Source organism: Hippopotamus amphibius, chromosome 7, assembly GCF_030028045.1.
Source record: "Hippopotamus amphibius kiboko isolate mHipAmp2 chromosome 7, mHipAmp2.hap2, whole genome shotgun sequence".
Taxonomy (NCBI): domain Eukaryota; kingdom Metazoa; phylum Chordata; class Mammalia; order Artiodactyla; family Hippopotamidae; genus Hippopotamus; species Hippopotamus amphibius.
Window position 1 is genome coordinate 21,250,366 of NC_080192.1, and position 25,589 is coordinate 21,275,954.

General features: G+C 40.5%; 1 protein-coding gene across 4 annotated transcripts in view; it reads right to left on the reverse strand.

The window, feature by feature from the left end:
* Nucleotides 1-25,589, reverse strand: part of SLC17A8 (solute carrier family 17 member 8) — a 62,057-nt gene that overhangs the window by 10,346 nt on the left and 26,122 nt on the right. For all 4 annotated transcript variants that reach the window (XM_057741205.1, XM_057741203.1, XM_057741204.1 and 1 more), the window contains 8 exons: nt 19,806-20,058; nt 12,672-12,790; nt 10,526-10,640; nt 9,040-9,127; nt 5,055-5,141; nt 4,554-4,693; nt 4,272-4,421; nt 3,204-3,336 (listed from right to left, as the gene is read on the reverse strand). In XM_057741205.1, coding sequence (XP_057597188.1) covers nt 3,204-3,336; nt 4,272-4,421; nt 4,554-4,693; nt 5,055-5,141; nt 9,040-9,127; nt 10,526-10,640; nt 12,672-12,790; nt 19,806-20,058 — 1,085 coding nt within the window. The remainder of the gene's footprint in view (nt 1-3,203; nt 3,337-4,271; nt 4,422-4,553; nt 4,694-5,054; nt 5,142-9,039; nt 9,128-10,525; nt 10,641-12,671; nt 12,791-19,805; nt 20,059-25,589) is intronic.

Genomic DNA, 25,589 nt, shown 5'->3' on the forward strand with positions numbered 1-25,589 from the left:
TAAGTTGAAATACAAGCTAAAGCACTTTTTGCAAACCTTGGTAAGTTGCTTACCTTTCTGAATCCATTTCTTCAAAACTATTATAAAAATAGGGCAAGCACCAATAATTGTTTTAGATAGTCATCTAAAGAGGATAAATGAAATTTATGGGCACAGAGGTGCTTTTTAAACTGTGGGCTTTACAGACTCACTGACATAGAGAACAAACTAGTGCCTACCAGTGGCGGGGTGGGAGGGAGGCAGGGGCAGTACAGGGGTGGGAGAGTGGAAGACGGGCTCAAGGATGTGTTGTATAACACAGGGAACATAGCCAATATTTTATAACAACTATAAATGGAAAGTAACCTTTAAAAATTGTATAAAAATGGTTTTTAATTTTTAATAAAACTTTTTTTAAAAACTGTGGACTTTATATCATTACTACTTGTTATTAATTTTGTTTCAACAATTTAAATTATACATAGGGAAAAATTCCTAGTGTTTTGTATACTAATTATTCGTGTTTTGGAAGTGGCCTGTCTTAAACAACAAGGAACATGGCTGAAACTTCCTTTATCTTGACATTCTCAACAAAGTGGTACCAGAAAGTTAATTCCCCCAAAGAATTAGAATAAAGACACTGTGTGAAGAAGAAAACCTAAAAATGATACATTGATTCATCTATAAGGGAAAATAAAACATCTTTGCCAAATAGTAGACTTTCAAACAAAGAAAAACCTTTTAAGAACCTAAATGGTTTCCATCTACAGTGAAAATGCTAAAGATAGGATTGTATGTTTCAGGAGCTGAAGGATAAAATTTGAACTTCATGGGTAACCAAGAGTTCCTGGAAAGTGAACCTATTCAGAGCTGACAAGAGAAACAGAACTAGGACTGAAAGGTCTGAGAAAATTTTTCATTTCATATTAAAACAACCTGAAGCTCACACAGGCAACCAATTCAGCCATACCAGAATTTCTGACCTCAGTCACACTTTCCATGTTCTATAGAGGGAGGTATAAGGGTTTGACATCTATCTTTGAGGATCTTGGAAATATACACTGATTGAGCATGAACTAGAGTAGAGCATCATGTCTTAAGGTGATTCGTTTGCTTTAAATGATTCTAGCAGCAAATGTCTCTTGCCTATGGAAAGAAAAGAAGGAGGTGGTAGACTCCGAAAAATGTGTGATGTTTCTCAGATGAGAAACGTTCTCTGTATTTTGCCTTAGTAAATATGAAACCAACTAAAATTCCCTAGAAAAGCATAAAAGTGCTTCCTTGTATCCAAATCAGTCTGGCTTACCCATTCACAAAACTCTGTTTTTAGCTCTAGTTCAGCATCTCCATATTTAAGACAAGTGTGGTCCTTTAAAAAAAAAAATTCTACGTAGATCTCACTGATTCTGCTATGTCAAAATATAAAATGACATGAATAGACATGTGAAGAGATTTTTTTTCCCTTTAAGCTGCTCAGTATTCTGTGATAACCTAAATTGAAAAAGAATAGGTACATGTAACTGAATCACTTTTGCTGTACACCTGCAACTAACACAACACTGTTAATCAATGACACTCCAATATAAAATAAAATTTTTTAAAAAAAACATGGGATAGAGGCTGGGGAGACTCTACACATACATTCTAGTTTCTGAGAAAAAAAAAAGGATTTACTCTCAGCGAGGACTTTGTTAGCACTCAAAAATCTTTGAGAGTTATCACCACCACCCATCACCTAAACTACAGATTATGAAGAAACAATGGCAAAGCTGACTGACAGAGAGCAAGCCCAAACCTGCCAACCTTTAAGTTCAAGTCAAAGGTAGGCCCCCAAATCCCTGCTTGGGACCAGCAGTCAAACCGTTGGGAGACCAGACGCTGACAGGTTATTCTCAATCTCCCTGATCAGACTTTATTCCTGAGATGCTGTGGGATCAGATCATGCCCACTCTTGCATCCCTCCATAGGACCTTCACTTCTAAAGGACCCTGACCCACCCAATCTAGTCACAATACCCCCATTCCCTCCTTTTCAATTGAATACCCCAGTTACAACCTTTTGCCCATAGATGGTGCTGTCCTCTATCTCCCACCTGCCTGCCCTGCCCCCACCCCAGACCCCTGGAGAGAGAGCAGTAGTGACTGAAAGCATCGACATTGAGCTCAGACTGACCTGAGATCTCACACAGGATCTGCCACTTGAGCAAGTCTCTTTATTTTACCCCAGTTTCCTCACTGTAAGTTGGGTTTAGTAATAGCATTTGTTCCACAGGGTGGTTATAAGGATCCAATAAAATAATATGTGTAAAGAATTTAGCTTAGTGTCTGGCAGAGAAAGTGTTCAGTAAATGTTCATTTTAAAAGCAAAACAAAAAAAGACAAGGAGAAAGTGGAGAGTTTTAAAAAGCTGAGTTGTCATAAGCATTGTAGGGGTTCATGATTACTTTTATCTACCTCTTTTGGAAAATCGCCCAACTTCTCTTTCATCTTTGCAAAATCAAAACATAAAATAGGAACTAAATAACCCAAGAAAGAGGATGGGTGGGTGTGTGTGTGTGTGTGTGTGTGTGTGTGTGTGTGTGTACACCCCATGAACAAGCATATGTTGGGAGGAAAGAAAACTATTCAGAGAAAATACTTTTCTTATGCTTCTTACCAAAACACGTGTATGTGTAGAAAGGGAAGAGGGAAATAAGGGCATAAACTATAAAAGCAAAGGATTATATATGTGGAAGAACGTGTGGGAGAGAGAAACAATATACAGGTAGGTACCAGGAAATCATGTTGCTTTGCCTTAAGAGCAGATGAAAGAAGCATTTCTGCAGTTACCAGTGTATATTGTTGTATCAACTAAGTTGTCATGTCTCTCTTTTTTTTTTAATATTTCTTTTTTTTTTTTTCTTTTTCTTTTTTGGCCATGTGACTTATGGGATCTTAGTTCCCCAACCAGGGATTGAACCTGAGCCCTCAGCAGTGAGCGTGCAGAGTCCTAACCACTGGACCGCCAGGGAATTCCCAAGTTGTCATATCTCAGGTTGCACAAGCACAGGCTGAATGACCACTAGGCAGGGGTGTGAGGGACACTCAAGTATCAACTGGGGGATGAACTTAGGGACCTTTAAGATCCTTCTCAGTGATTAGACGTAACCTCCAAAATATGATCTGCAACTCAGTTTCATCACATTCTATAAAAGCTGCTTAAGCCACCTATGAAATCCACAGTACCTCCACAGTTCATGATTTTTCTGACAGCAGTTGTGGTCAAAATTTTTCGGCTTCTTAAATAATCAGCCAGCTGTCCTCCAATAGGCACAATGATCGTCATAACCATGTGTGGGACTGCTGACAAGAGACCCACCTGGAATGAAAAGGAAGTGAGCCATTTTTAGCTACTTATGAGAGATGTACTGCCCTAAAGTCCCTGCCCCCACCTTCTCTACCGTACCCCTCACCGCCAAATTTAATCATCTAATTTTACGGGCCTGAGGTAGGCCTGAATTGGTAATAGACAATGAATAAATGAATGGTTTTAAGGATATACCTAACTGTCTCCTCTACCAGATCGAAGCTCCTTGAGGGCAGAGATGACTTTTATTTATCACAGAGGCAGAGTGCCTGGCACGTGGTAGTTAAACAATTGGCACAGAGTGAGTGTTCTCCGATGGCAGCCACGGCTGTGGAAGCTCTCCGTGGTCACTTTCGACAGTACCTGTAGCTATGCAGGCATCTACCTCTACTAGGCTGCTGTTCTTTCCCTTGTGGAAAGGAGGCTTAATTCTTTTATGATGATAGTTTATGTTTTACCACCCATGCTCTTCCTCCCTGAAACAGATAAACTAATGGCAGTGGCTGGGGGCGTTGAAAAAGGTTCTTTCTAAACCATACAAAACACTGGTCTTATTGCTACGACTGTGATCTGCAAAATGAAGTTTAAGGTTCTTACTGCTCCTTACTGAATAATTTATAGGAGAAAAAAAAAAAACTATCACCCTTAAATCTTTTGATCCTTGCCTAATATGCAGTCCTTGAGTCAGCTTCAAAACACTTTGAGATCAGGTAGAACATAAATCTTTAAAAGCAGCTTAATACAGCTCTGATTCTCACTAAGAAGCAATTAAATAGCTATGTATACTGTGCATAGAATGTATAATTAGTCTGACCTCCAGGGTGTTAGGTATCACAGAACTGTTATGAATTTTGATCAGCAATTTAATTACTTTATCATGTAAAAATTTTCTCAGTAGAAGCAAGAGATTTAAAGTTCAAGAACATTTGAAGCATCTGTGTGTTTACCTTACTTATTGCAAATCCAAAGACCTCTTCAAAATAAGCAGGCTGACTTATTAACAGCAAATAAAAGGTCCAGCTTCTGCAAAAATTTGCCACAATGATTGCATAAACCGGCAACGATGTGAAAAATCTTTTCCATGGTGTATTAAATTTCTAGGGAGTAAAAATACCATGGGATTTTTAGTGAATATACTGACAGATTATTTTTCTTAAGAGGATAAGACAATCACTGAGAGAAATGTTCATAGAAAAGAGGCAAGTCTTCATCTATCCGTCTCTACTTACACTGAAACTAACCAAGGTGGCTCCTTCTCCTATACTTGTCTCTATATAGGTCCTCTCCTCATGGGATATTGTTGGGTGAGCTGCTGGACACTCATAGGCCTGCAACAGCCAAAACATGTACCAAACAATCCCAAACATACCTGCAGTTGAAAAACAAAAGGCTTGATGATATGGTCTCATTTTCTTCCATCTCTAAATTTGTCAGATTTCAAAGTATTTTCAAACGGCACTATATTCAGCTAGGAGAAAGTATTTGGTTGATTTTCCTGTTGTTGTTGTTATTAACTAGTATTTAAAGAAAGATAATGTTCTGCTCGTTAAGAAATTCGATTTTCATATACACGTTAAATGAATCATCCTTAGATAAGTATTCCATTCTTATGATAAACTTGTCTTAGTAATCTCTATTTTCATACAGTAAACTCTTAGCCAACTCCATTAGACAGTAAAATACCATCTCTATGAGTCACCCACGAGAACTCATGAAATCAAATCACTCACCATAAATATAAAAGACAGAGGCCCATCCAATGTACTGTACCAACACCCCAGCCAGCGGCATGGCAATCACTGCCCCCGCGTAGGAACCTAGAACACGAAAATGTTGAGGGGAAATTATCAGTCGTCATGCAAGCCCTTCAACCAATTTAGAGTTCATGCGGTGGAACTGAGGACCAATCAAACTGAGGCGGAGTCAGAACGCCTCCATGCAGAGGGCCAGGCAAACTCCCATTGTGCCTAAAAACAGGGCTTCCAGGAGAGAAAGGTCACCAGGATGCCTTTTAACTTCATCCAGACGCCATGGAGCGATTAGACAAAGATGGCTCAGGCACCTCAGTTTGGAAGTATGAGAAAATGGAATGAAAAGACGAGAAAAATCTAAGAGAACTCTGAAAAATTCAGGCAGGCACAATACTGGGTCCTGACGACAGAAAGAGAAGGAACATATGTATCTGCCTCTCAGGGCTCACAGTTCAGGAGGATTATCACCTAGGTCTTTATTTACTAAAAATTTTTTTTTCTTCCAGGTTTATTAAGATATAATTCACTTAGGTCTTTTAATTTTTATGAGGGACTTCAAACTATGAAAGGATCATGCTTTTTAGAGTCTCGATTTTTTTTTTTTTAATACCAGGAAACAGTTAAATTTCAGGATGGCAGGATGACGTCTGTCTCGGTTCACCTCCTAAATGGGTACATTTTTTGGTTTATTTCTTACTTTGTAAATACCTAACTTTGTAAATACTCACCTATGTGTGGATGTTTATCTTGTCTAGACAAGACAATGAGGGCTAGAGGCAGTGACCTCGCCTCCACTATCTCCTGCAGCTCCTGATAGCTGTTGGAGAAACACGAGCCCTGCGAACTCCCAGCAAATATTAACTGCATCAAAAAAATTACTATCTGAAATTCCCCCTGGGTGTGAATGAAAAAAATTCTGGCTTCAGAAAAAGTGGGCCGCAAAAGGAAATTTTGTATCTCAGAATCCAATGCTAAGGAAAACCTTCAGGAAATGGGAGCTTGGGGATCTTCCAGAGAAAGAGATTTAATCCCATCTTTCCAAGTTGGGCCCAACTGACTATGAAAGGCCTGACCTGGAATCCCAAATCTGAACATAATGACACCTGAGGAAGTCTCTCAATTTCTCCAAATCATTTTCATCAGGTAGAAGATGGAAGTGAAATCTCTATCCCACAGGGCTATTTTGAGGAGCAAATAAATTATTACACAAAGATGCTCTAATTAGTGCTGCATGAACACCAACTATTACTGCCACTGTCGTGTACAGAATGACAGACCATGTTTTTTTAAACCTCAGACTTCTTCAAACCAATAAGGCAAGCATTCCAGGACATATCATTTAGAAATAAGAGCTATAGGCCTAAGTCCTCTGTGGATGTGGAGAACGTGGTCTTCTTTCCTGGACCAAACACCCTGGTAGTGGGAGGTGGGAGCTCCAGCTTAGATGATACAAACTGGGAGGGTCAGGGGATAACCATCTATAAGATGCACTGGTGCTTTCTGGGTGCTTTCTAGTATGTGCTGAGTATTCTGGATCCCTGATTTTATTTAACCCTTTTCTCAACCTGGTAACATTGGTACTGGTGTCATCCCCAGTTTACAAGAAGGCTGGGGGAGGGGAGGTAAATTTCCTGAGGTCACGTAGGTGTGAGTGATAGGAACCCAGGTCTGCAGGAATCCAAAGACTTTAACCTTAACTGCTTAATAATTCAGTCCTGCTTCCTCCACTCAACAATACCCAATAATTCCTCACAGTAAGAAGCATTCATTCATTGAGGAAATTTTACAGCTTGAAATTGTCCTTCCTTGTCTTTTAAATGAACTCTTCCTCATCCTTCCAAACATGGCTGAATGTAATCTTCTACACACTGCTGTATGTTGTAAATGAAAGTTAAGAGAGTAAATCTTAAGAGTTCTCATCACAAGGATTTTTTTTCTTTGGTGCTGTATCTATATGAGATGATGGATATTCACTAAACCTATTGTGGTAAACATTCCATGATGTATGTAAGTCAGATCATTAATATTGAACACTTTAAACTTATATAGTACAGTATATCTCTTACATCTCAATAAAACTGGGGGAAAAAACAACCAAAAAAAGCTATGTCTTTGAATAAAGCCAGTTTTACTTCTAAAAAAATTAAAATTAATTTTAAAAATAAAATAATGCATGTGACTAGATGTTTTCTAAAGACCCTTCCAACTCCAATATTTTTTAAGTGTAAGAATCAATTATCCCTAAGCCTGGTTTTACTTCTAATGACATTTTACTTCTAATGACATTTCTGTTCTTTGAAACCAAGGCCACACCTTAGCTGGGAAATGTAATAAAGCCCGTGACCTTGATCAGGTAACTTTCCTTAAGAGTCAAATCATTTCTTAAATTAGCCCTTTTAGGGCTATAAAGAAACTAAGAATGGGGAGTGGCTGCTAGTTGTTCTTGTTTTGCTGGCAAATCAAAATGAAAGGACTTACAAATAAATCATCCAAAGACAATATCAATAGGTCAAGTTCAGCTGGGACAGAATCTTATATTCTTTTAGAGGCGGTATAAGATCAGTAGTGGAGGTAGAGATGATCTTGAACTTCAAACAAGAGGACAGAAATAGTTTCAAAACAAGAGAGGTTAAAGATGTAAAGATATCTCAGCTGTGCATGCTTTTCCAAACTAGGCACAAAATAGACACTTGGGTGAATATTTCACACCAAAACCCCAGGATCCTTTATTACTACTACTACTACTACTAGTTAAGGAAGTAAAGAGAGAGAGGTGGGGGGGAGAAATAAATAAAAATATTCAGAGAAATAAAGCTTTCTCTTTAGCTAAGAAGTGCAGGTTAACTTGTGTTAGGAAAGGCAGGCTAGCTTTAAAAACTAAGCAGACCTAAATTCTGATCCTAATTCTATACGGGTCCATTGTAACCTTTGTGGCCTAAGCCACTTTTGTCTTCCTGGGCCCCTTCCCCCATAAAAAAAAATTGTAAATATATGTAGCAGCATGTGCTGTTCTTGTTCCAATGTTGATTGGTACCTAATAGACTCTTCTGAACACTGATTACTCTCAGAGATTCATAGAGGGGCCAGTCCCAAAGGCATGGCTTCAAATGGGGCAGCCGTAGCAAGGTGAAGTTTGGAGACCAAGGAATTAAAGTCATGTCACTATTTAAGGAATATTAATTTACTTTCTGGTAAGATGAATGGTGTCCACTTCGTTTTTAACTGGAAGATAATGGTGAAAATTGACTGAACGGTCTCTATGACAATGTGTACATAGCAGTGTATAGTGAGGAAAGTTCTGAATCAAGAATCAGGTGGTCTAGACCCAGCTCCATAACCTAGTAGCTGTGTGACCTTGGGCAAGTGTTTGGTCTTTCCTTTCAGTTCAATGAAACTAAAGTTTAAACTTTAGTTTTAATTTCTCCATTTGTAAAAAGAAGAGGAGTGGGGGCCTTGATGATTCTATTGATATATCTTCTGCTTTCAACTTTGGAAAATATCATTTGTTGGCTAATCCTACTTCCAACCCTTTCTTTTCTTACCTTTCTCTATTAAAGATGCTAGAAAAACTAGGCACTTGCTTACCTCCTCTGCAGTATGTAAAGTATATGACACAGTTAGAACCAAGGGAATATAAATGGAAGCCTGCTGGGGAGCTTGGGAAGGCTTATGCTTTCCTAATGAAAGGAACAGACGTGGTTTGGACACCTATCCCCACTTCTTTCTGCCTTTAATGTGGACTTGATGCCTGGAACTGTGACAGCCATTTTATGAACATGAGGAACACGCATTAATGTAAAAAGTCCAAACATGCATAGGCCTTGGGTAGATCACTGAGCAGCAGAATCAATACTAGCAGCCATTTACCTTTGGTCTTCTGTTACGTGAAAAAAATAAATTCTATTTAGTAGGGTCTTCACTTGAGGCCAAAAGAATGAAACTTGTTATGATTCTAAACACTTACCACAAAAAGAGGTTGTGGCCAGGCGGCTTCTCTCCAAAGGTGGTGCCCACTTACTCCACATCCCGTGGCAGGCAGGGTAGGTCACACCCTGGCAAGACAGTTGAAAATAGATTATTTGATTTGACTCCAGTTTCTCTTTGTGTTTAAAACACAGATTTTGCTTCTTTAACACTACAGTTCAAAAGCCTTATTTACCGACACTAAATAACATGTCAGCAATTGTGACTCATGGCACAGATGCTGAAATTCAAATACTAGTTCAAATATAAGCATGCTGGGGAAAAGGGAAGGGGACCTTTATATTTTGCATTATAATGGAATATCAGTGTAGAAAGGGATTCTCACAATCAGCTGGTCCATCCTCTCATTTCAAGTACAGAATCTGAGGCTCAGAGCCAGTAAGTGACTAGATTCTAGTCTTCGTGGCTGCTAATATCATGTTCTTTCCACCATGTCAGTATTTTCCAAAGTGTGGTATATGGCCATCAAGTGGGATTAGAGTTGGATTTAAGGTGCTACAACAACCTATATTTTTTATTATAATTGCTACATATATATATTATAATACGCTTTAGAAATGAAAATAACTAGCACATCAAGCCCATGATATCAAAGATGTTATTGCTTATGATGAGGTTCTTTTATTTTGTTTTGTTTTTAAATGAATTGATTTAGGGAAAAACTATAGATAAATAATATTATAAATCTTAGTGTGGATATGACAAAAGTGATAAAGGCTAGAGGTGAATGACTGAGTTTGGGAAACATTTCTCTATATCAGGTGTTGGCAAACTATGGCCCGATGTGGCCCGTATGTTTCTGTCCAGCCTTCAAGTAAAGAATGGTTTTTACATTTTTAAGTGGCCAGAAAACAAAAATTGAAAGAAGAATAATATTTCCTGGCTTGTGAAAATCATGTGAAATGCAAATATCTGTGTCCAAAAAGTTTTACTGGAAAGTAGCCATGCCCACAGGTTTACATATTGTCTCTGGCAGCTTTTGCATTACAATGGCAGAGTTGAGTAGTTGCAACAGACCATAGTATGACCAGCAAAGTACAGAATATTTACTTTCTGACTCTATATTATGCTACCTCCTTCATCAAGTTGAATCTCTGTGTAAGACTACACCCTTGGAAAATTACAGATTAATAAATCCATTTAAATTGTTTTAGTGGAAAGAGCCCTTGCTATGTGAACTGTAGGTTCTGGGCTTTAGTTTCTAAGTTTATTAAATGAAAGGGGTTGGATTCGATTATCTCTAAGATCACTCCTGGCTCATTTGAAATTGGTCCTTTATTGTGTGTAAATTTGGAATCATTCAAGGCATTTTATTAAAGTATTCATATAACCAGAAAGTTCAGATAGCAGGACAAGGTGAAAGATAGGAAAACTGAGTAAAGGAGGTTTTCTTCAAAAGCTAAAATTTCTAAAAGACCGTGTTGTCTCCAGCAATATCAAAACTTGTTAAGAAAAGAATCTCTTACCTCCACTAGACCTTGCAAAATTCTGACACACATGACACAGGCATAATGCACTCTGGCTGCAGAAGGAATTAACATGTTCAAAGTAGATGTTAAGAAAATGGCGGCTCCAAAGACCCTGAGGGACCAAAACACTGTGTTATTGGGCAGGCCCACTTAAATATCAGGAACAAACCTAACAGTTAATAGAAGATCACTATAAAAATTAATAGAATTACCAACTGTAAAATAGCCAGTGGGAAGTTGCTGTATAACAAAGGGAGATCAACTCGATGATGGATGATGCCTTAGAGGGCCCGGACGGGGAGGGTTGGGGGGGGAGTCGAGGGAGGGAGGGAATATGGGGATATGTGTATAAATACAGCTGATTGACTTTGATGTACCTCAAAAACTGGTACAAGAGTGTAAAGCAATTATATTCCAATAAAAACAAAAAAGAAAGAAATTAATAGAAAGAGAAATAGATGCTATGTTAGGATCTGGTGTGTTCCAAGCTAGACTGGTGGGCCACTTTGATTCCCAAGCTCCTGTCCCTGGACCAATCATGGGAAGGTTTTGGGGAGTACAGGGGTGTCCTGCTAAGATAAAATCCAGTAGCTGGAGATTAGCCAGCATGAGGTAAGCTTGCTGGAGACCCATCATTCTTCTTGGTTCTACCCAACTGATCCATTCTGAGCATTACCTTGTGACTTCTCCACATTTGGGTTGTGTCTCCTGCTTCCCAATTCTGTTCTCACTTTACCAGATGGGGATACTGACTATCTGAAAGTATGCTGTGTTCTCGGACCAGCCAAGCACAAGACAGGCTGTGTACCTGTCTTAGCCCCCAGCTCTCTGCCAAGTACCTTGTGCCTTCTCCTCCCTGCCTGGATAGGCATGTCCTGGGAAAAGAGAAGCAGGCAGCACTTTTTTCTCTTTCTCAAACATGTTAATGATGCCCTTTTTACATGCTGGGAAATCACACTGTGTGTTATCTTGTTTTAGGGCAGAAGTGTAAGTAGTAACCCCAGAGACCACAGGAACTATATTTTATCACTTTTTAAGAAGAATACAACAGGTAAGTGACAATGAAGGACACAAATTAGACAAAAATATGAGTAAATATGAGTCACGCTTATACACATTTAGGTCTTATGGAGATGACTTTCAAACGTTTTTGTCCTTGACCCATAAAACAAAATATATTTCATATTGTAACTCAACACACACTCATACACACAAATGTAACCAAAACAAGTTTCAAAAACTAATACTTAAATCTGCAATGAGCTAAGATATTTTCTATTCTATTTTATCCTATTTGATTATCTTTTCTTCTGTTGCTCTCTTTTTTTAGAAAATGATCATTTGTAAATCACTATTGAGTTTACTACCATCTAATGAGTTCTATTTTAGAGTTTGAAAAATACTGCTTTATAAAATATGTGCTTCATAAAATCCATATATGTAAAGTCAATTACAATTGGAAGAGACCTGGAAATAATTAGTACACTCCTTTTCTGGTACATATATATACTACATCTCCCCCAAGTGGCCATCATCTTTTATTTGAATATCTTAAGTGACAGAGAACTTACTACTCCTTGAGGCAGCTCATTTTGTCTCGGACTCACTTTTAATTGCTCAAACACCTATTATAAAATCTCAAGGGCATTAAAGACATCTTGCAATTTAGAGACAAGCTCCTCATATTCACATGACAAAACCTGTATGGTACAGGATGATATTAACATAGCATCTAGCATCACAGAATGTCATTGGTCAAAGGGAACTCAAACACAATCTAATCCATGTTTCATTTCACAGATGAGGAAACTGAGACCCAGAGGAAAAAGGAACTCAGTAGAGGTCACCAAGTGAGTTACTTAGGGTCCAGGAACTGTTTTCCCTGCCTCAGATGCAATTGATCTTTTTATTACATAATCACTTATAGAATTGCAAGATAGATTAGATTAGACAAAAAAGTAAACAAAAAGAGATTCTTAAGAACAGGATCATATAAGATCAATGTCTGTGAATCACATCTTTAGGAATGGCTTCTCTCTTTCATTCTGCACCCCTAAATTGAGAGACAATTATGCAGATTTTATAAAAGTACAAAGCCATCTTATGATCTGTGTAGAGCTCATGTTATATCAATTTATCTTACCTGTTAGCAGCAAACTTATTTGAAATGAAACCACCTGGAATTTGTGTCACAATATAACCCCAGAAAAAAGATCCATGGATAAGTCCCACCGTCTCTGGATCCCAGTTAAATTGAGCTGTCTAGAAATGAGAAATCAGATACAGATGGTTTGTAAGAAAATATTTGACTGCCATCATTCACTGATGATCCTACATAATAACCCCACAAGGTCTTTCTTTCCCTCCTTTATTCAACAAATGCTTACGGAGGGCCTCAATGGCAGCAAGGACACAGCAAAGTCCCTGCTGTCATTGAGCTCAACTTCTAGCAAGAGATAAGAAAGATTGTGTACAAATTAAAATATATGTGCGTGTGTGTGTGTGTGTATACACCAAATAATGATGAGTGCTAGGAAGGAAATAAAACAACTCGTTAACAAAACAAAAAATAAATTCTAGGTTTACTAGGTTATTTACTAGGTTATTCAGATACCAGTTTAGTGAGAATACAAAGCGAATGAGAGTCTCAAGTTTCTCATTTCTAAATGGGGATAATAAAACCTGTTCTACCTCCCCATAGGGTGTGTGGGGATAAACAGCATGGATATTTCTAGTGTGTCATCCCTCTGCTTAGAGATATTGCATTTAACACATTAGGATAATGCCTGGAACATAGTGTAGACTCAGTAAATGTTATCAGCCATTGTTGTTGTTATGTTGATGATGGTGAAAACAAAATACCCTTCACAACTCTTAGACCATTGAAAATGTGATTCTCGAGGACATTTCCTCACTTTCTACCTCAAGCAAAGTAACTCATCCTTCTCAGACTCCTTAGAGATGACCCTTCCTCTGAGGAAACTCTTCAACTGCCCTGAATTGAAGTGGTCACCCCTCCTAGGCTTGGTGCACAGACCTCTGTTCTTGCAGCCATGGCACCCACTCTGTTCTCAAACTTGCCATTCGCGTGTCCATTTCCTACATGCGGTGGTGAGTAACTCTAAGGTGGCAGCCATGTCCTTTTGACTTTATAGCCTTGGTATTTAAAACAAATGCCTGTAATGTAGAAGGTGTAAGTAAAGCTTTGCCAAATGAATGAATAAATGAATGGCTTTGTAAAGCATTGATATCAAAATGCAAGATGTTCCTGTTATGGAGTAAGGGTTCTTAATTATCAACATAGTATGTCTCATAAATTTTCTTTTTATTTTTTAAGTATTTATTTATTTTGATTGTGCCAGGTCTTAATTGTGGAATGCAGGATCTTCACTGCAGCATGCAGGATCTTTATTTGCAGCAGGCAGGATCATCATTGCAGCATACAGGATCTTTATTTGTAGCAGGCAGAATCTTTATTTGCAGCAGGCAGGATCTTCATTGCAGCATGGGATGCACATGCGGCATGCTCCTGGGAGCTAGCTCCCCAACCAGGGATCGAACCCAGGCCCCCTGCGTTGGAAGCATGGAGTCTTGCCCACTGGACAACCAGGGAAGTCCCCAGTGTCTCATAAATTTTCATCACAGTTTATTTCCCCATCACAAATTGTTATGTACTTATTGGCTTATTTATTCAACATGGACCTCGTGCTTCCTGTGTGCTAGGTTAGGTGACAGTATAAACACAAACTCAAACAAGAATTGCTTTTGCCTTCTAGGAGATCACAGTCCAGGTAACACTGGCCTGTGCTCTGCACTGTAGCTCCCACTTTGCAGATTAGAAAGTTGAAGCTCAAGAGTAAAGTGGAACTAACAATCATTCACTCAACTCAGCTCACCAGATTTGTATTCCATGCTACTATGTGCCACACAATGCACTAGGCACTGGGGATACAGCAGCGAACAAAGACAATAATTGCTGTTTTCACAAAGATGCCAATGGGGATGGCAGAAAGTAAACAAGTACATACTGTGTTAGATGGTTATCAGCAATGAGAAGAAAGAAATAAAGCAGAGAAGGGGACAGAAAGTGTTGGACAGAAGTGAAGTAGGGCGAAATTTTAGATAGAGTGGCCAGGGAAGCCTTCACTAAGGAGATGATTGTTGAGTAAAATCCTAAAGGAAGAAAGGGAGCAAGTCATGCTGTTCATTATCTGAAAATAAAGCTTCCCAGGCAGAGAAATAGCAAGTGCAAAGGCCCTGAGATAAGGATGTATCTTGTGTGTGAGTAGAACAGCATGATGTCAGTATAGCTGGAGGGTAATGCATGAGGGAGAGGATAATAGGCATTAAAATAAGAGAGATTCAAATGATGAAGGGCCCTTAACTCATCCTAAGGACCTTGGCTTTTACTCAAAGAAAGACGGAAGCACTGAGCAGAAGAGGGACATGATTTTAAGTCACTTTCCATGTATTCCCTCCTCTAATCCATAAAACACCTAGAGGCAATTATTATTATCTCATTTTTTGTAGAAGAGAAAATTGAGAGATTAACCTACTTGCCCAAGGTCTTAAAACCAGTTATAAAGAGAGCCAAGATCAGGCCCTCTTACCTACCTGACCCAAAAACCTATATTTTTTCCATATCTGTGGAGACCTGACTTTCTCACTGAGAAGTAGAGACTAGACTTCTTTGCCTTGAGTCACAGAATGCCCCAAGAAACCAAGGATCCAAGACAGAGGGATCCACTTCCTCCAGCAGCTGTCTGTCAATCACATTGTCCCTTGCTCATGTCTTTCTCTCTGACGGGATGGCACTTTTGTCTGTTTGGGAGGTGATATCTGAAGAAGAGCACTTGTGCCTGCCAAGAACTGACTTTCATTACTTGAGTCCATTAGAATCTTAATGGGGCTTCCCAGGTGGTGCAGTGGTTAAGAACCCGCCTGCCGGACTTCCTACGTGGCACAGTGGTAAAGAATCTGCCTGCCAATGCAGGGGACACGGGTTCAAGCCCCAACCTGGGAAGATTCCACATGCCACGGAGCAACTAAGCTGGTGCGCCACAACTATTGAGCCTGCGCTCTAGAGCCTGTGAGCCACAACTACTGAGCCCATGTGCTGCAACTACTGAAGCCCACGTGCCTAGGGCCCGTGCTCCACAACAAGAGTAAGCCACTACAATGAGGAGTCCGGGCACCACAATGAAGAGTAGCCCCCGCTTGCAGCAACTAGAGAAAGCCCGTGTGCAGCAATGAAGACCCAATGCAGCCAAATAAATAATAAAATAAATAAATTAATTAAAAAAAAAAAAAAAAAAGAACCCGCCTGCCAATGCAGGGGTCACGGGTTCAAACCCTGGTCCGGGAAGACCCCACATGCCACAGAGCAATCAAGCCCGCGTGCCACACTACTGAGCCTGGACTCTAGAGCCCACGAGCCACAACTATTGAGCCCACATGCCACAACTACTGAAGCCCACATGCCTACAGCCTGTGCTCTGCAACAAGAGAAGCCACAACGAGAGAAGCCTGTGCACTGCAACAAAGAGTAGCCCCTGTTCGCCTCAACTAGAGAAAGCCCGTGTGCAGCAATGAAGACCCAATGCAGCCAATTAATTAATTAATTAAAAAAAAAGAACCATAATGGCCCCATGTTTGAACCATTACTATATGCCAAGCACTGTGTCAGGTACCATGTTAAGCTGAAAAAATGGCCCCCAAAAGACATTGCACAAAATCCCCAGAATCTAGGAATGCTGTCTTGAGAAAAGGATTTTGCTGGTGTGATAAAGTCAAGGATCTTGAGATGAGTTTTCCTGGATTATCTAGCTGGGCCCTAAATCCAATGACAAGTGCCCTTGTAAGAGAAAGGCAGGGAGAGATTTGAGACATAAGAGGAGAAGGCACACGGGGGAGGCCACTTGAAGATGGAGGCAGAGATTGGAGTGATGTTGCCACAAGCCAAGGAACACCTGGAGCCACCAGAAGCTGGAAGAATTAAGAAAGGGTCCACCCCTAGAGACTTTGGAGGAAGTGTGGCCCTGCTGACACTTTGATTCGGAGTGGACTTCTGGTCTCCCCATCTGTGAGAAACTAAGTTCCTGCTGTTTTAAGCCACGCTATTTGTGGTAATTTGTTACAGCAGCCTTAAGAAAGGAATATAGGTATTTAATATATTGGTACCAGATTAACTCATTTGATCTGCAAAGCAGACCATTTATTCCCATTTCACAACAAGGCAATGAGGATTAGCAAAAAATTGCTAGAAATGCCAGTTCCTGTCTCCCTGCACACGTTTCCTTCTGAGGATTCTCCTCCTCCCCCCAGCACCGTGGGCCTCCCCGCTGTGACTCGACACCCGAGCAGAGGAAGCCAAGGCATAGGCTGGACTCAGCCCACCTGCCTCCCTCTCTCTCTCTCTCTCCCCCCGTCTCAGCTGAACCCAGAGATTCTAGTTAGACAATACTGAACATTTGAATTGAAACAAGTCCCATTGGAGTCAGGGCCAAGTCAGTCAGCTCCCGAGCAAGGCAACAGCTCAAGGAACTTCAGCTTTGGAGGGCAGTGAGAAGCCATGGAAAAGGAAAACAAAACAAAACAAAACAAACAGTCCACGGAGAGACCTGGGAGACTGGAGCAGCCTTGGAAAGAAGCAGATGCAAGACCCTGCGGAGCAAGCACGTTGGAGACTAAGCTAAGGATTAGCTAGTTCCCATGAGGTCCAGCTCCACTCTGCCCTTCCTGGCTCCTTTGCCTCCCCAAAGTGGGGTACAGCCTAGATTTCAGTCCCATCTCAGGCTGGGGTCCCCAGTCCAGGGCACAGACGGCACAGACAAACACAGCAGATCTGCTTTCTGCCCTTCACTTTCATGAGATCTCCTACGGCCCCACCATAACTTCCTTTTTAACTTGAGGTGGTTCCCCTGCAGTTCTATTCTTTGCAACCAGCAATCCCTGACCAGGACAGAAGGGCAACTTGCTCAAGGTCCCAGAGCTAATAAACAACAGAGTCAAGTTTGAAACCAGGTCTGGCCAATTCCAAAGCCCAATTCTTAACCCTACAGGCCTCATGATTCATGAGAAGGAGCTTGTATTTTTCCTGAGCGTAATGAGAACTAATCTCAAAGTTGCTCAGACTTCACTCATTTATCGCTCATCACATGCCAGACGCTGTTCTAAGTGATTCACACGTTTTAAAACTCATAATTATTAAACTAAAAATGATTATTCACACATCAACTAAAACGACCCTTTACACCACTAGTAGCATATACGCCATTTATTTGTAAGACCTACCAATTCATACTGCTTACTTCTCTGCCTGTTAAAAAGATCTCAGGGCAAAATATCTAGTTCTTCTCCCAGAAAACCAACCAAACAAAAATACCAGCCAGTGAGAGCCTTTCTTAATACAATTAATGAAACCTTTGTCATTGTGTTGAACACAGTCAGATGATATCTAAGCTTTGTTCTATCTGAATAAGAGAGACATGGTTTGCTATAAATTGGAACTTCTGAAATGCTACTAAACTCCTACAGACAAGGCCAGAGAAAATGATGTAAAGCATGTTTTAGATCAACCAGTTTCTCTAAGACTCCAGGGCAAAACCATAGAAACTAGAGAGCACACACAGCATTGCTCCTGAAGTTTATCAAAATGTCTTTTCCATACGCCTCAAAGCAAATTCTGTTGACCTAGGCCTATCTTTTCAGGCAACAAACAAATGCAAACCAGCAACTCATTTTGATCCAGGCCTCAGCAGACAAGTTTAATTAGCTGCCCTTGCTCACAAAAGGCTGCCAGAAAGCATGTGATACACATCTGAAACCTTGCTAATATACATCATTCTTTATTTTAAAAATGCATGACATGCCCCCTCACACCTCTACTGCCTTCCCTCCCCCACAAAAAAATAAACAACCAGGATATCCTTTTAGAACAGATTCAGCTGTGGCATCAAAAAAAGAATGACTGGAAGAATCTCCATGGCGCCCTTTTCTTCTGGCAGAATAATCTCTTAGCTAAAAAGAAAAAGAAAAAAAAAAAAAAAAGCCTGCAGGCCAACTGAAGACTTCTTTTTAATAAATTGAAATCAAAATTTCCCAAACCAATGCTTGGCAGAAACTGTTCCAGGTAATGCTAATAAATGTGGCATGCAAGAAAGCATCCTGCAATCAAGTCCAGGAAAGAATGCACAGCACGGCCCCCCTCTCTCACAGGACACAGCACAGTAAAGGCTCTCAGTTCATATGACACCTTCTTTACAGCACAGCCTACAGAACAATGATTTCCAGACACCAGTTTGGGAAACTCTAATCTAAATGTTTCCCCAAATATGAGCAGCGACCAGAGAACTATTAGATGTCTCTCAGCAAACAGATGGATTTCCACATGAGTCACTCCAGCATGGGTGTTCAATACAGTAAAACATGTATATTTTGGGTATCCACTGGGCATATATTTTCATTTTGTTTTCCCAAAATTTCAGTACCTCTCTAGGCCTATCATTTAAAAAACAAACCAGATTTCATCTTCCCAGTGATTCATAAAACAATACTATTTAAGTGAAATCAGAGTATGATTGCTTATGATCCCAACAGCCTTTGAACTGGGCCTTCTGCTTCCATTCACTCCAGTTCCAATCCATTAGGAGATGACTGGCTGGACAGTGATCATTCTGGAGCATGGATTGGATGGTACCACTCTCTGCTTAAAGCCCACCCCTGTCTCCCCTCACGGCTTACCAGGCTCTACGAGACCTAACCCTGCTATACTTGCTGTTGCCTTCTCTTGATGCTCATCACCCCATGCTTTACCTTGTTTCTTAACCTGGAGTCCGTGGATGGAATCATGTGGATCTATAAACTTGGATGGGGAAAAATCAGCATCTTTATTTCCAGTAACTAAAATTTAGTATTTCCTATAATTATGAATGTAGGCGATAAACCCCAGTCATTTATCAGTACCTGTGACTCTGTTTCTAGTGGAAATTATAAGTATGTTCATATCACATGACAGTTGTTGCTACTATCTGAAAATATTGTTTCTCCCTCAGACTTCAAAATTACAGTAATTATTAGACCTATTGCTAGATTTTGTCATCTGACATGTTCATAAAGAAGCCCATATGTTTCTATAACACAAATTCAATTTTTAAATATTTTGATATTGGCATTTTTAAATGATGGGTTTCCTTTATAATCCTGTGTCTTATTTTAAGAATTTAAAACATTAATACAGCCGTGGCCAAAAGAACTCCAACCATAGATAGACACCGACCTGAATTTCTGGTTTTCCTTCCACATATATGGTGCTGTTGTTGACCATTTCCACGATGGCAACTCCAAGGTTGCACCGAATCCCAAAGGAAATGCAGAATCCCAGCCCGCTCATGATGGCAATGATGTAGCGCTTGGGGATGCCACAGCAGCTGCAGTCACAGAGTGGGGGGCTCTGCCTGGACATCTGCACTGGCCTTCCTTCTTCATTCAGCTCAATGTTACTTTCTTCCTCACTAGTCCCATCAATTTTCCTAAGTGAAAAAAGAATGGGCAGAGAAGAAAGACCAGGATTACTGAAGAAAAAAATAAAATGTACTAGGCAAAAAGAAAAAGTGCACCATGAAAGAAAGAGGGAAACCCAGATTAGGATGCAGTCTGCCTCTTTAAATGTCATCCTCCTCCTCCTCCTCATCATTACTAAAATAAATTATAGTGGCTAAAATTACTGATATTCTGGATATTGTGTTGCACCCTTATAGGCATCAAGTTGTTTTAATCTCATAACAACCACATGAGGTAGAGAGTGTTATCTTGCCCTTTTATAGATGAGGAAACTAAGTCTTCTGAATTTGTGTCCTCAACAATATGCTTTACTGAATTTCCTGCTGAACGAGTATCCACAGACTTCATCCGCATTGCGTGACCCAGTTCACCATTATGTTTGACCTTAATTTTAATGTCACTTGAAGCTTGCTAAAAAGATATACAGTAGAAAATTAATTCATTTGCAGATTATTTTCTTCTTTTTCTAAGTCTTAATAAAATACTAGGGATAGGTAAGAAGGTACATTTTCCATCACAGCACAAACCAGTTGGTTGTATATCCTCTCTCCCTTAGGTGATTCTTCTAAGGAGGTGATCCTCTGATACTTTTTAACCAGATGGTAGGATTTCTCATTGAGTTCTGTAAATTCAGATTATGGTATATCCATTACAATGAATTCACTCTCTTTAACAACAACAACAACAAAAGTAATTGGGCAAACTCAACACTATCTGTCAATTATAAAATGAGCTGCTTGCATCCTATCACATACTGTAGCCCTTCTGAGGATGCCCAGTTAAAGTCCAAGTCTTGGACTTCCCTGGTGGCGCAGTGGTTTAGAATCTGCCTATCAATGCAGGGGACACGAGTTCGATCCCTGGCTGGGAAGACCTCACATGCCTCAGAGAAACTAAGCCCGTGCACCACAACTACTGAGCCTGCGCTCTAGAGTCCATGAGCCACAACTACTGAAGCCCACTCTCTCTAGGGCCTGTACTCCGCAACAAGAGAAGCCACTGCACTGAGAAGCCCACGTACTGCCCCTACTCGTCGCAACTAGAGAGAAAAGCCCACAACAAAGACCCAAATGCAGCCAAAAAAATAATAATAATAAAAATAAAAAAGTCCAAATCTTTGTAAAAATAAGCAAAGAGCATACGTTTTCATGAGTATCATATTTATTAATAGCTAATATGATATCTAACAGACTAGACTAAAGCACAAATAATTTGCCCACCAATCCATAGAAGAGATCATCTTGGTAGCTTCTTATGACTCAAGCAAATGAGGTTAAAGCACATGTAGAGAGAAGTAAATGTAGTGTATTTAATTCAGTTCATCAAATATTTATTGAGTGCCTACTGTGTGTCAGACATTGTGCTGAGTATTAGGGAACAATAAAGAAGGTGACATATTCTCTGCTCTCCTTCAGCTCCTAGACTGTTGGGGAAGAAAGACGCATACATAAGCAGCTGTAATTGCTGGATGATGTGGGTTTTGTTGAAATCAAGGTGAAGAGCAAATGGTAAAAAAGGACAAGGAACTTTCAATTTCAATTTATGAGGTCAGAGTGCTAGCTTAATAAACATGCAAGAATATGGAAGTAGTCAGGAGAGAACTTCAGCAACCTCCCAACATACTTTTACACCTACCTGCATCTGCGCTGACATGTTCTACCTTTTCTCCTATGGTTGTCCATGCTTCTAGCCAAGGCCAACCTTTCTTCCTGGGCACTAGATCTCATAGCTTCTCATCTACTCAAGGAAATCCCCCCTACCCCCATACTTTATCAATTATTTTTTCCTCTCTACTAGATCATTCCTTTTGTCTACAAATATGCTCTTATTTTTTCCACATCAAAATTTTAAGTAAAAATACTTTTTCTTTCAGCTACCCCCCTATTTCTCACCTTCCTTTTATAGAAAAACTTGGAAGTCACTGCCTTCACTTCCCTTTGTCCCATTCTCTCTTGGACTCACTCCAACCAGGTATCCCCCAACTTGTCCCCCAAAACTGTTCTTCTTAAGGTCATCAGTGCCCCCCAGTGGCTCAACCCAAAGGCTATTTCCAGTCCCCATCTAGTTGACCTATTAGCAGCACTAGTAATTACTGATTACGCTTTCTTCCTTGACTACTTTATTTCCTTCCAGGAAAACAGACTCACTTGGTATTCCTCCTAATTCCCTGACCACTCCTCTTTTGTCTCTTAAGCTGATTCCTTACTTCTTCAACCTGTAAACACTAGGATGCCCAGGACTCAGTTCATAAACCTCTTTTGTTTTCTATCTATACTTTCTAGGTGACCTCACTCCATCTCTGGGCTTTAGATACAGTGCATATGCTGACAGATCCCAATCTTTCTTTCTTCCTTCCTTCCTGTCTTTCTTTCTTTTTCTTTCTTTCTTTCACTTAGTCGGGTCTTCTTTGCTGCGTGCAGGCTTTCCCTAGTTGCCAAGAGCGGGGGCTACTCTTCGCTGTGATGCTTGGGCTTCCCATTGCAGGCTCTAGGGCACACAGGCTCAGTAGTTGTGGCACATGGGTTTAGTTGCTCCATGACACGCAGGATCTTCCTGGACGAGGGCTCGAACCTGTGTGCCCTGCATTGGCAGGTGGATTCTTAACCACTGGCCACCAGGGAAGTCCCCAGATCCTAATTTTCGTATCTAGACTTATTTGACATCTTCTTGGACACATGATCAGCATTTCAAACTTAACATATCCAAACTGAATTCCTCTAAAAAAATTAATTCCTGAAGTCTTTTTTCCATCCCAAGTAATGACAATCTTATTCCTTTGGTTGCTCAGGAAAAAAAACTTGGTGACATCCTGGATGCATTTCTTCTCCAGTTTAAGCCCACTCTAAAAACTAGTGTCCCTTAGTTTGAATTTTTACTCTTTCATTTACTTACCTTTGTGACTTTGGCCTAGTTAACCTCTCTGGGCTTCAGTTTTTTTCATCTGTAACCTAGGAATTTTAATAACAGTTTCTTCTTCATGGGGTTGTTCATAAGATTGTCGTAAGTGACATTAGAACAGATCATTTAGAACAGAACTTGTCACATGTGAAAACTCAATGTGTGCCAGCTATTTTTATTACATTAATTCTGATAACCATTTAATGAGTCCATTAATGCCATTTATTGCTATTTGTGTTGATGTCTAAGGGTTATTTGGATCATAAGACTGTTTATAACATGCAGCCCCGGAGGTCTCCATGAATTTCTGGCATCCGAATACATATAATATGAATAGCATGGAAAACTGATGCTCTAATATTAACACATTATTATAATAGGATTAATATTCACTAAAACAGTATATAACTACACGAATATTTGTATGAAGCAAATTCAGTTCTTGCCCTCTGCCCTTTCCTCTCCCTACACTTTCATATAATGATATCACTCTATGGCTAAAACAGCTCTGTTAGACAGGAAATCTAATGCTTCCATTTGACACAAGTTATAACTGTAATTCAGAAAGCAAGAGTGGACTGGCCAAGACCACACAACCAGTAGAGGGTAGAGGCGAGATGGAAGACTTTCTCCTATCTGTCCAGCCAGATTCCCTTTCACGTGAGTTTCCCAGCTTACCAGGCTGTGTTCTGTCTCAATGATCTTTCTGAGTCACTTTGTCATCTGTTACTTTGCAGCCCTTGCCCAGTTACCATGGACAACCCAGAACAGGAGAATATTTAAGAGAAAGGGCTCTGGAATGAGAGAAGCTGAATGCTGTTTCACTCATGTGCCAGTTGTGTGACTTTGGCTCTGAGTTACTTGCCCACTTTAAGCCACAATATTCTGGTATTAGTTTGCCAAAGCTGCCATTTCAAAGTACCACAGACTGAGTGGTTTAAACCACAGAACTTTGTTTTCTCACAGTTCTGGAGGCCAGAAGCCCAAGATTAAAGTATTGGCAGGGTTAAGTCCTTCTGAGGCTTCATTCCTTGGCTTGTAGTTGTCTATCTTCTCCTTGTGTCTTCACATTATCTTCCCTCTGTGTATCTTTGTGTTCAAATTTCCTCCTCTCATAAGGACACCAGTCACATGGATTAGGGTCCAAACTAATTACCCATTTTAATGTAATTACCTCTTTAAAGACCCTATCTCCAAATACAGTGATATTCTGAGGTACCAGGGATGGGGACTTCAACATACAAATGTGGGGGGGCACACTACTCAGGTGATAACCATCCCCATCTCTAAAATGGGCTAATGATCATAGCTATCTCATAAGGTTGTTGTAATGATTACATGATATGATGCATGTAAATTATTTAGTGCAGTGCCTGGTACATAAGAGAGATTTTTATTAATAAATAGTGAGTAGTATTATCATTGCCATGGATAACATTGTTACCAGTCACAAGCTTAACATCTCTCTATATGCATGCAGATGCTTTGGATAAAGAGTAACACTAACATTTTCAGGCTCTGTAGGGTCTTGAGGAGCTTGACTGCAGACAGACTCAGCTGCTGTGCGCCGAGTGCACCAGGGCTTTGTCTCGAGGACCACACTTCTCACAGGCTGCTCTCCAGCAAGCACTGAGCACAGCAGCAACTTAAGGCCGACCCTTTCCTGCAAGAGGCAGGCCTCCTCTGACAGGCGACCAGCTCCGGAACTCTCCATTGGCCTTGCCAAAACTTCCTAGTACTGTGGTGGAATCTGAGACTCTTCCTACCTAAACTTTCTTCTTTCCCTCTTTCCTATGCAGATAGAAGGGTGGTCTGAATGCTCTCTCAGCTTCCCATAGCTCCTTCCTCTTTTCCCTCAATAAATCTCTCATGCATCTATTCCGGTTTTGGCATCTGCTTCTTAGAGGACCTGAGCCAACACAGGCATCCTTCTGAGGGATGTCCTAAGAGCTTCCAGAGGGAGGACACAACAGCAGGGGGGTAGGGGGATGGAGAGGAAGGAAAGAGTTGTGATAAAGGGGAAGATTTCCCCCAAGGAAGGAGGTGTGGGCTCCCCAAGTAATAGGACCCGTAGCTGACCTGACCTGAAGCCACTTCTTACATGCCTTCCCTAATTGGAGGCAGGAAGTGGAGAGCTATGGAGAAGGGACCCCAAGCACTGGGTCTCAGTTTTTCTTGCCTGAAGTGGCAGCTGAGTCACCAGACTTCACATGACCATGGGATCAGGAACGAACACGGGTCAACCACTAGAGGAAGCTCCTGAGTCGTTTGTGAGTTCTTTTTTGCACATTCTGGGTGTGGTAGGAGAGGTGACCCTATAGCAACTGAAACTTCACTTCCACCAGGCCGGGGGCTCAGAGTCAGATCTGATTTGTTTTAAAAACAGAAAAATGGTGAGACATTACTTGTATAGCCAAGCTCCTCAGAGAGGAAGATTCTGAACCACCTCGCCCTGCTTAATAGAATAAATCAGGCTTCGTGGCAGTCAGCTAACCGGGGTTTGATCACCACCAGCTCTGCCACATATGTACTAGCTGTGTGACTTTGGACAAGTATTTTGGCCTTTTTGAATCTCACATTTCCTCATCTGTAAAATGAATAT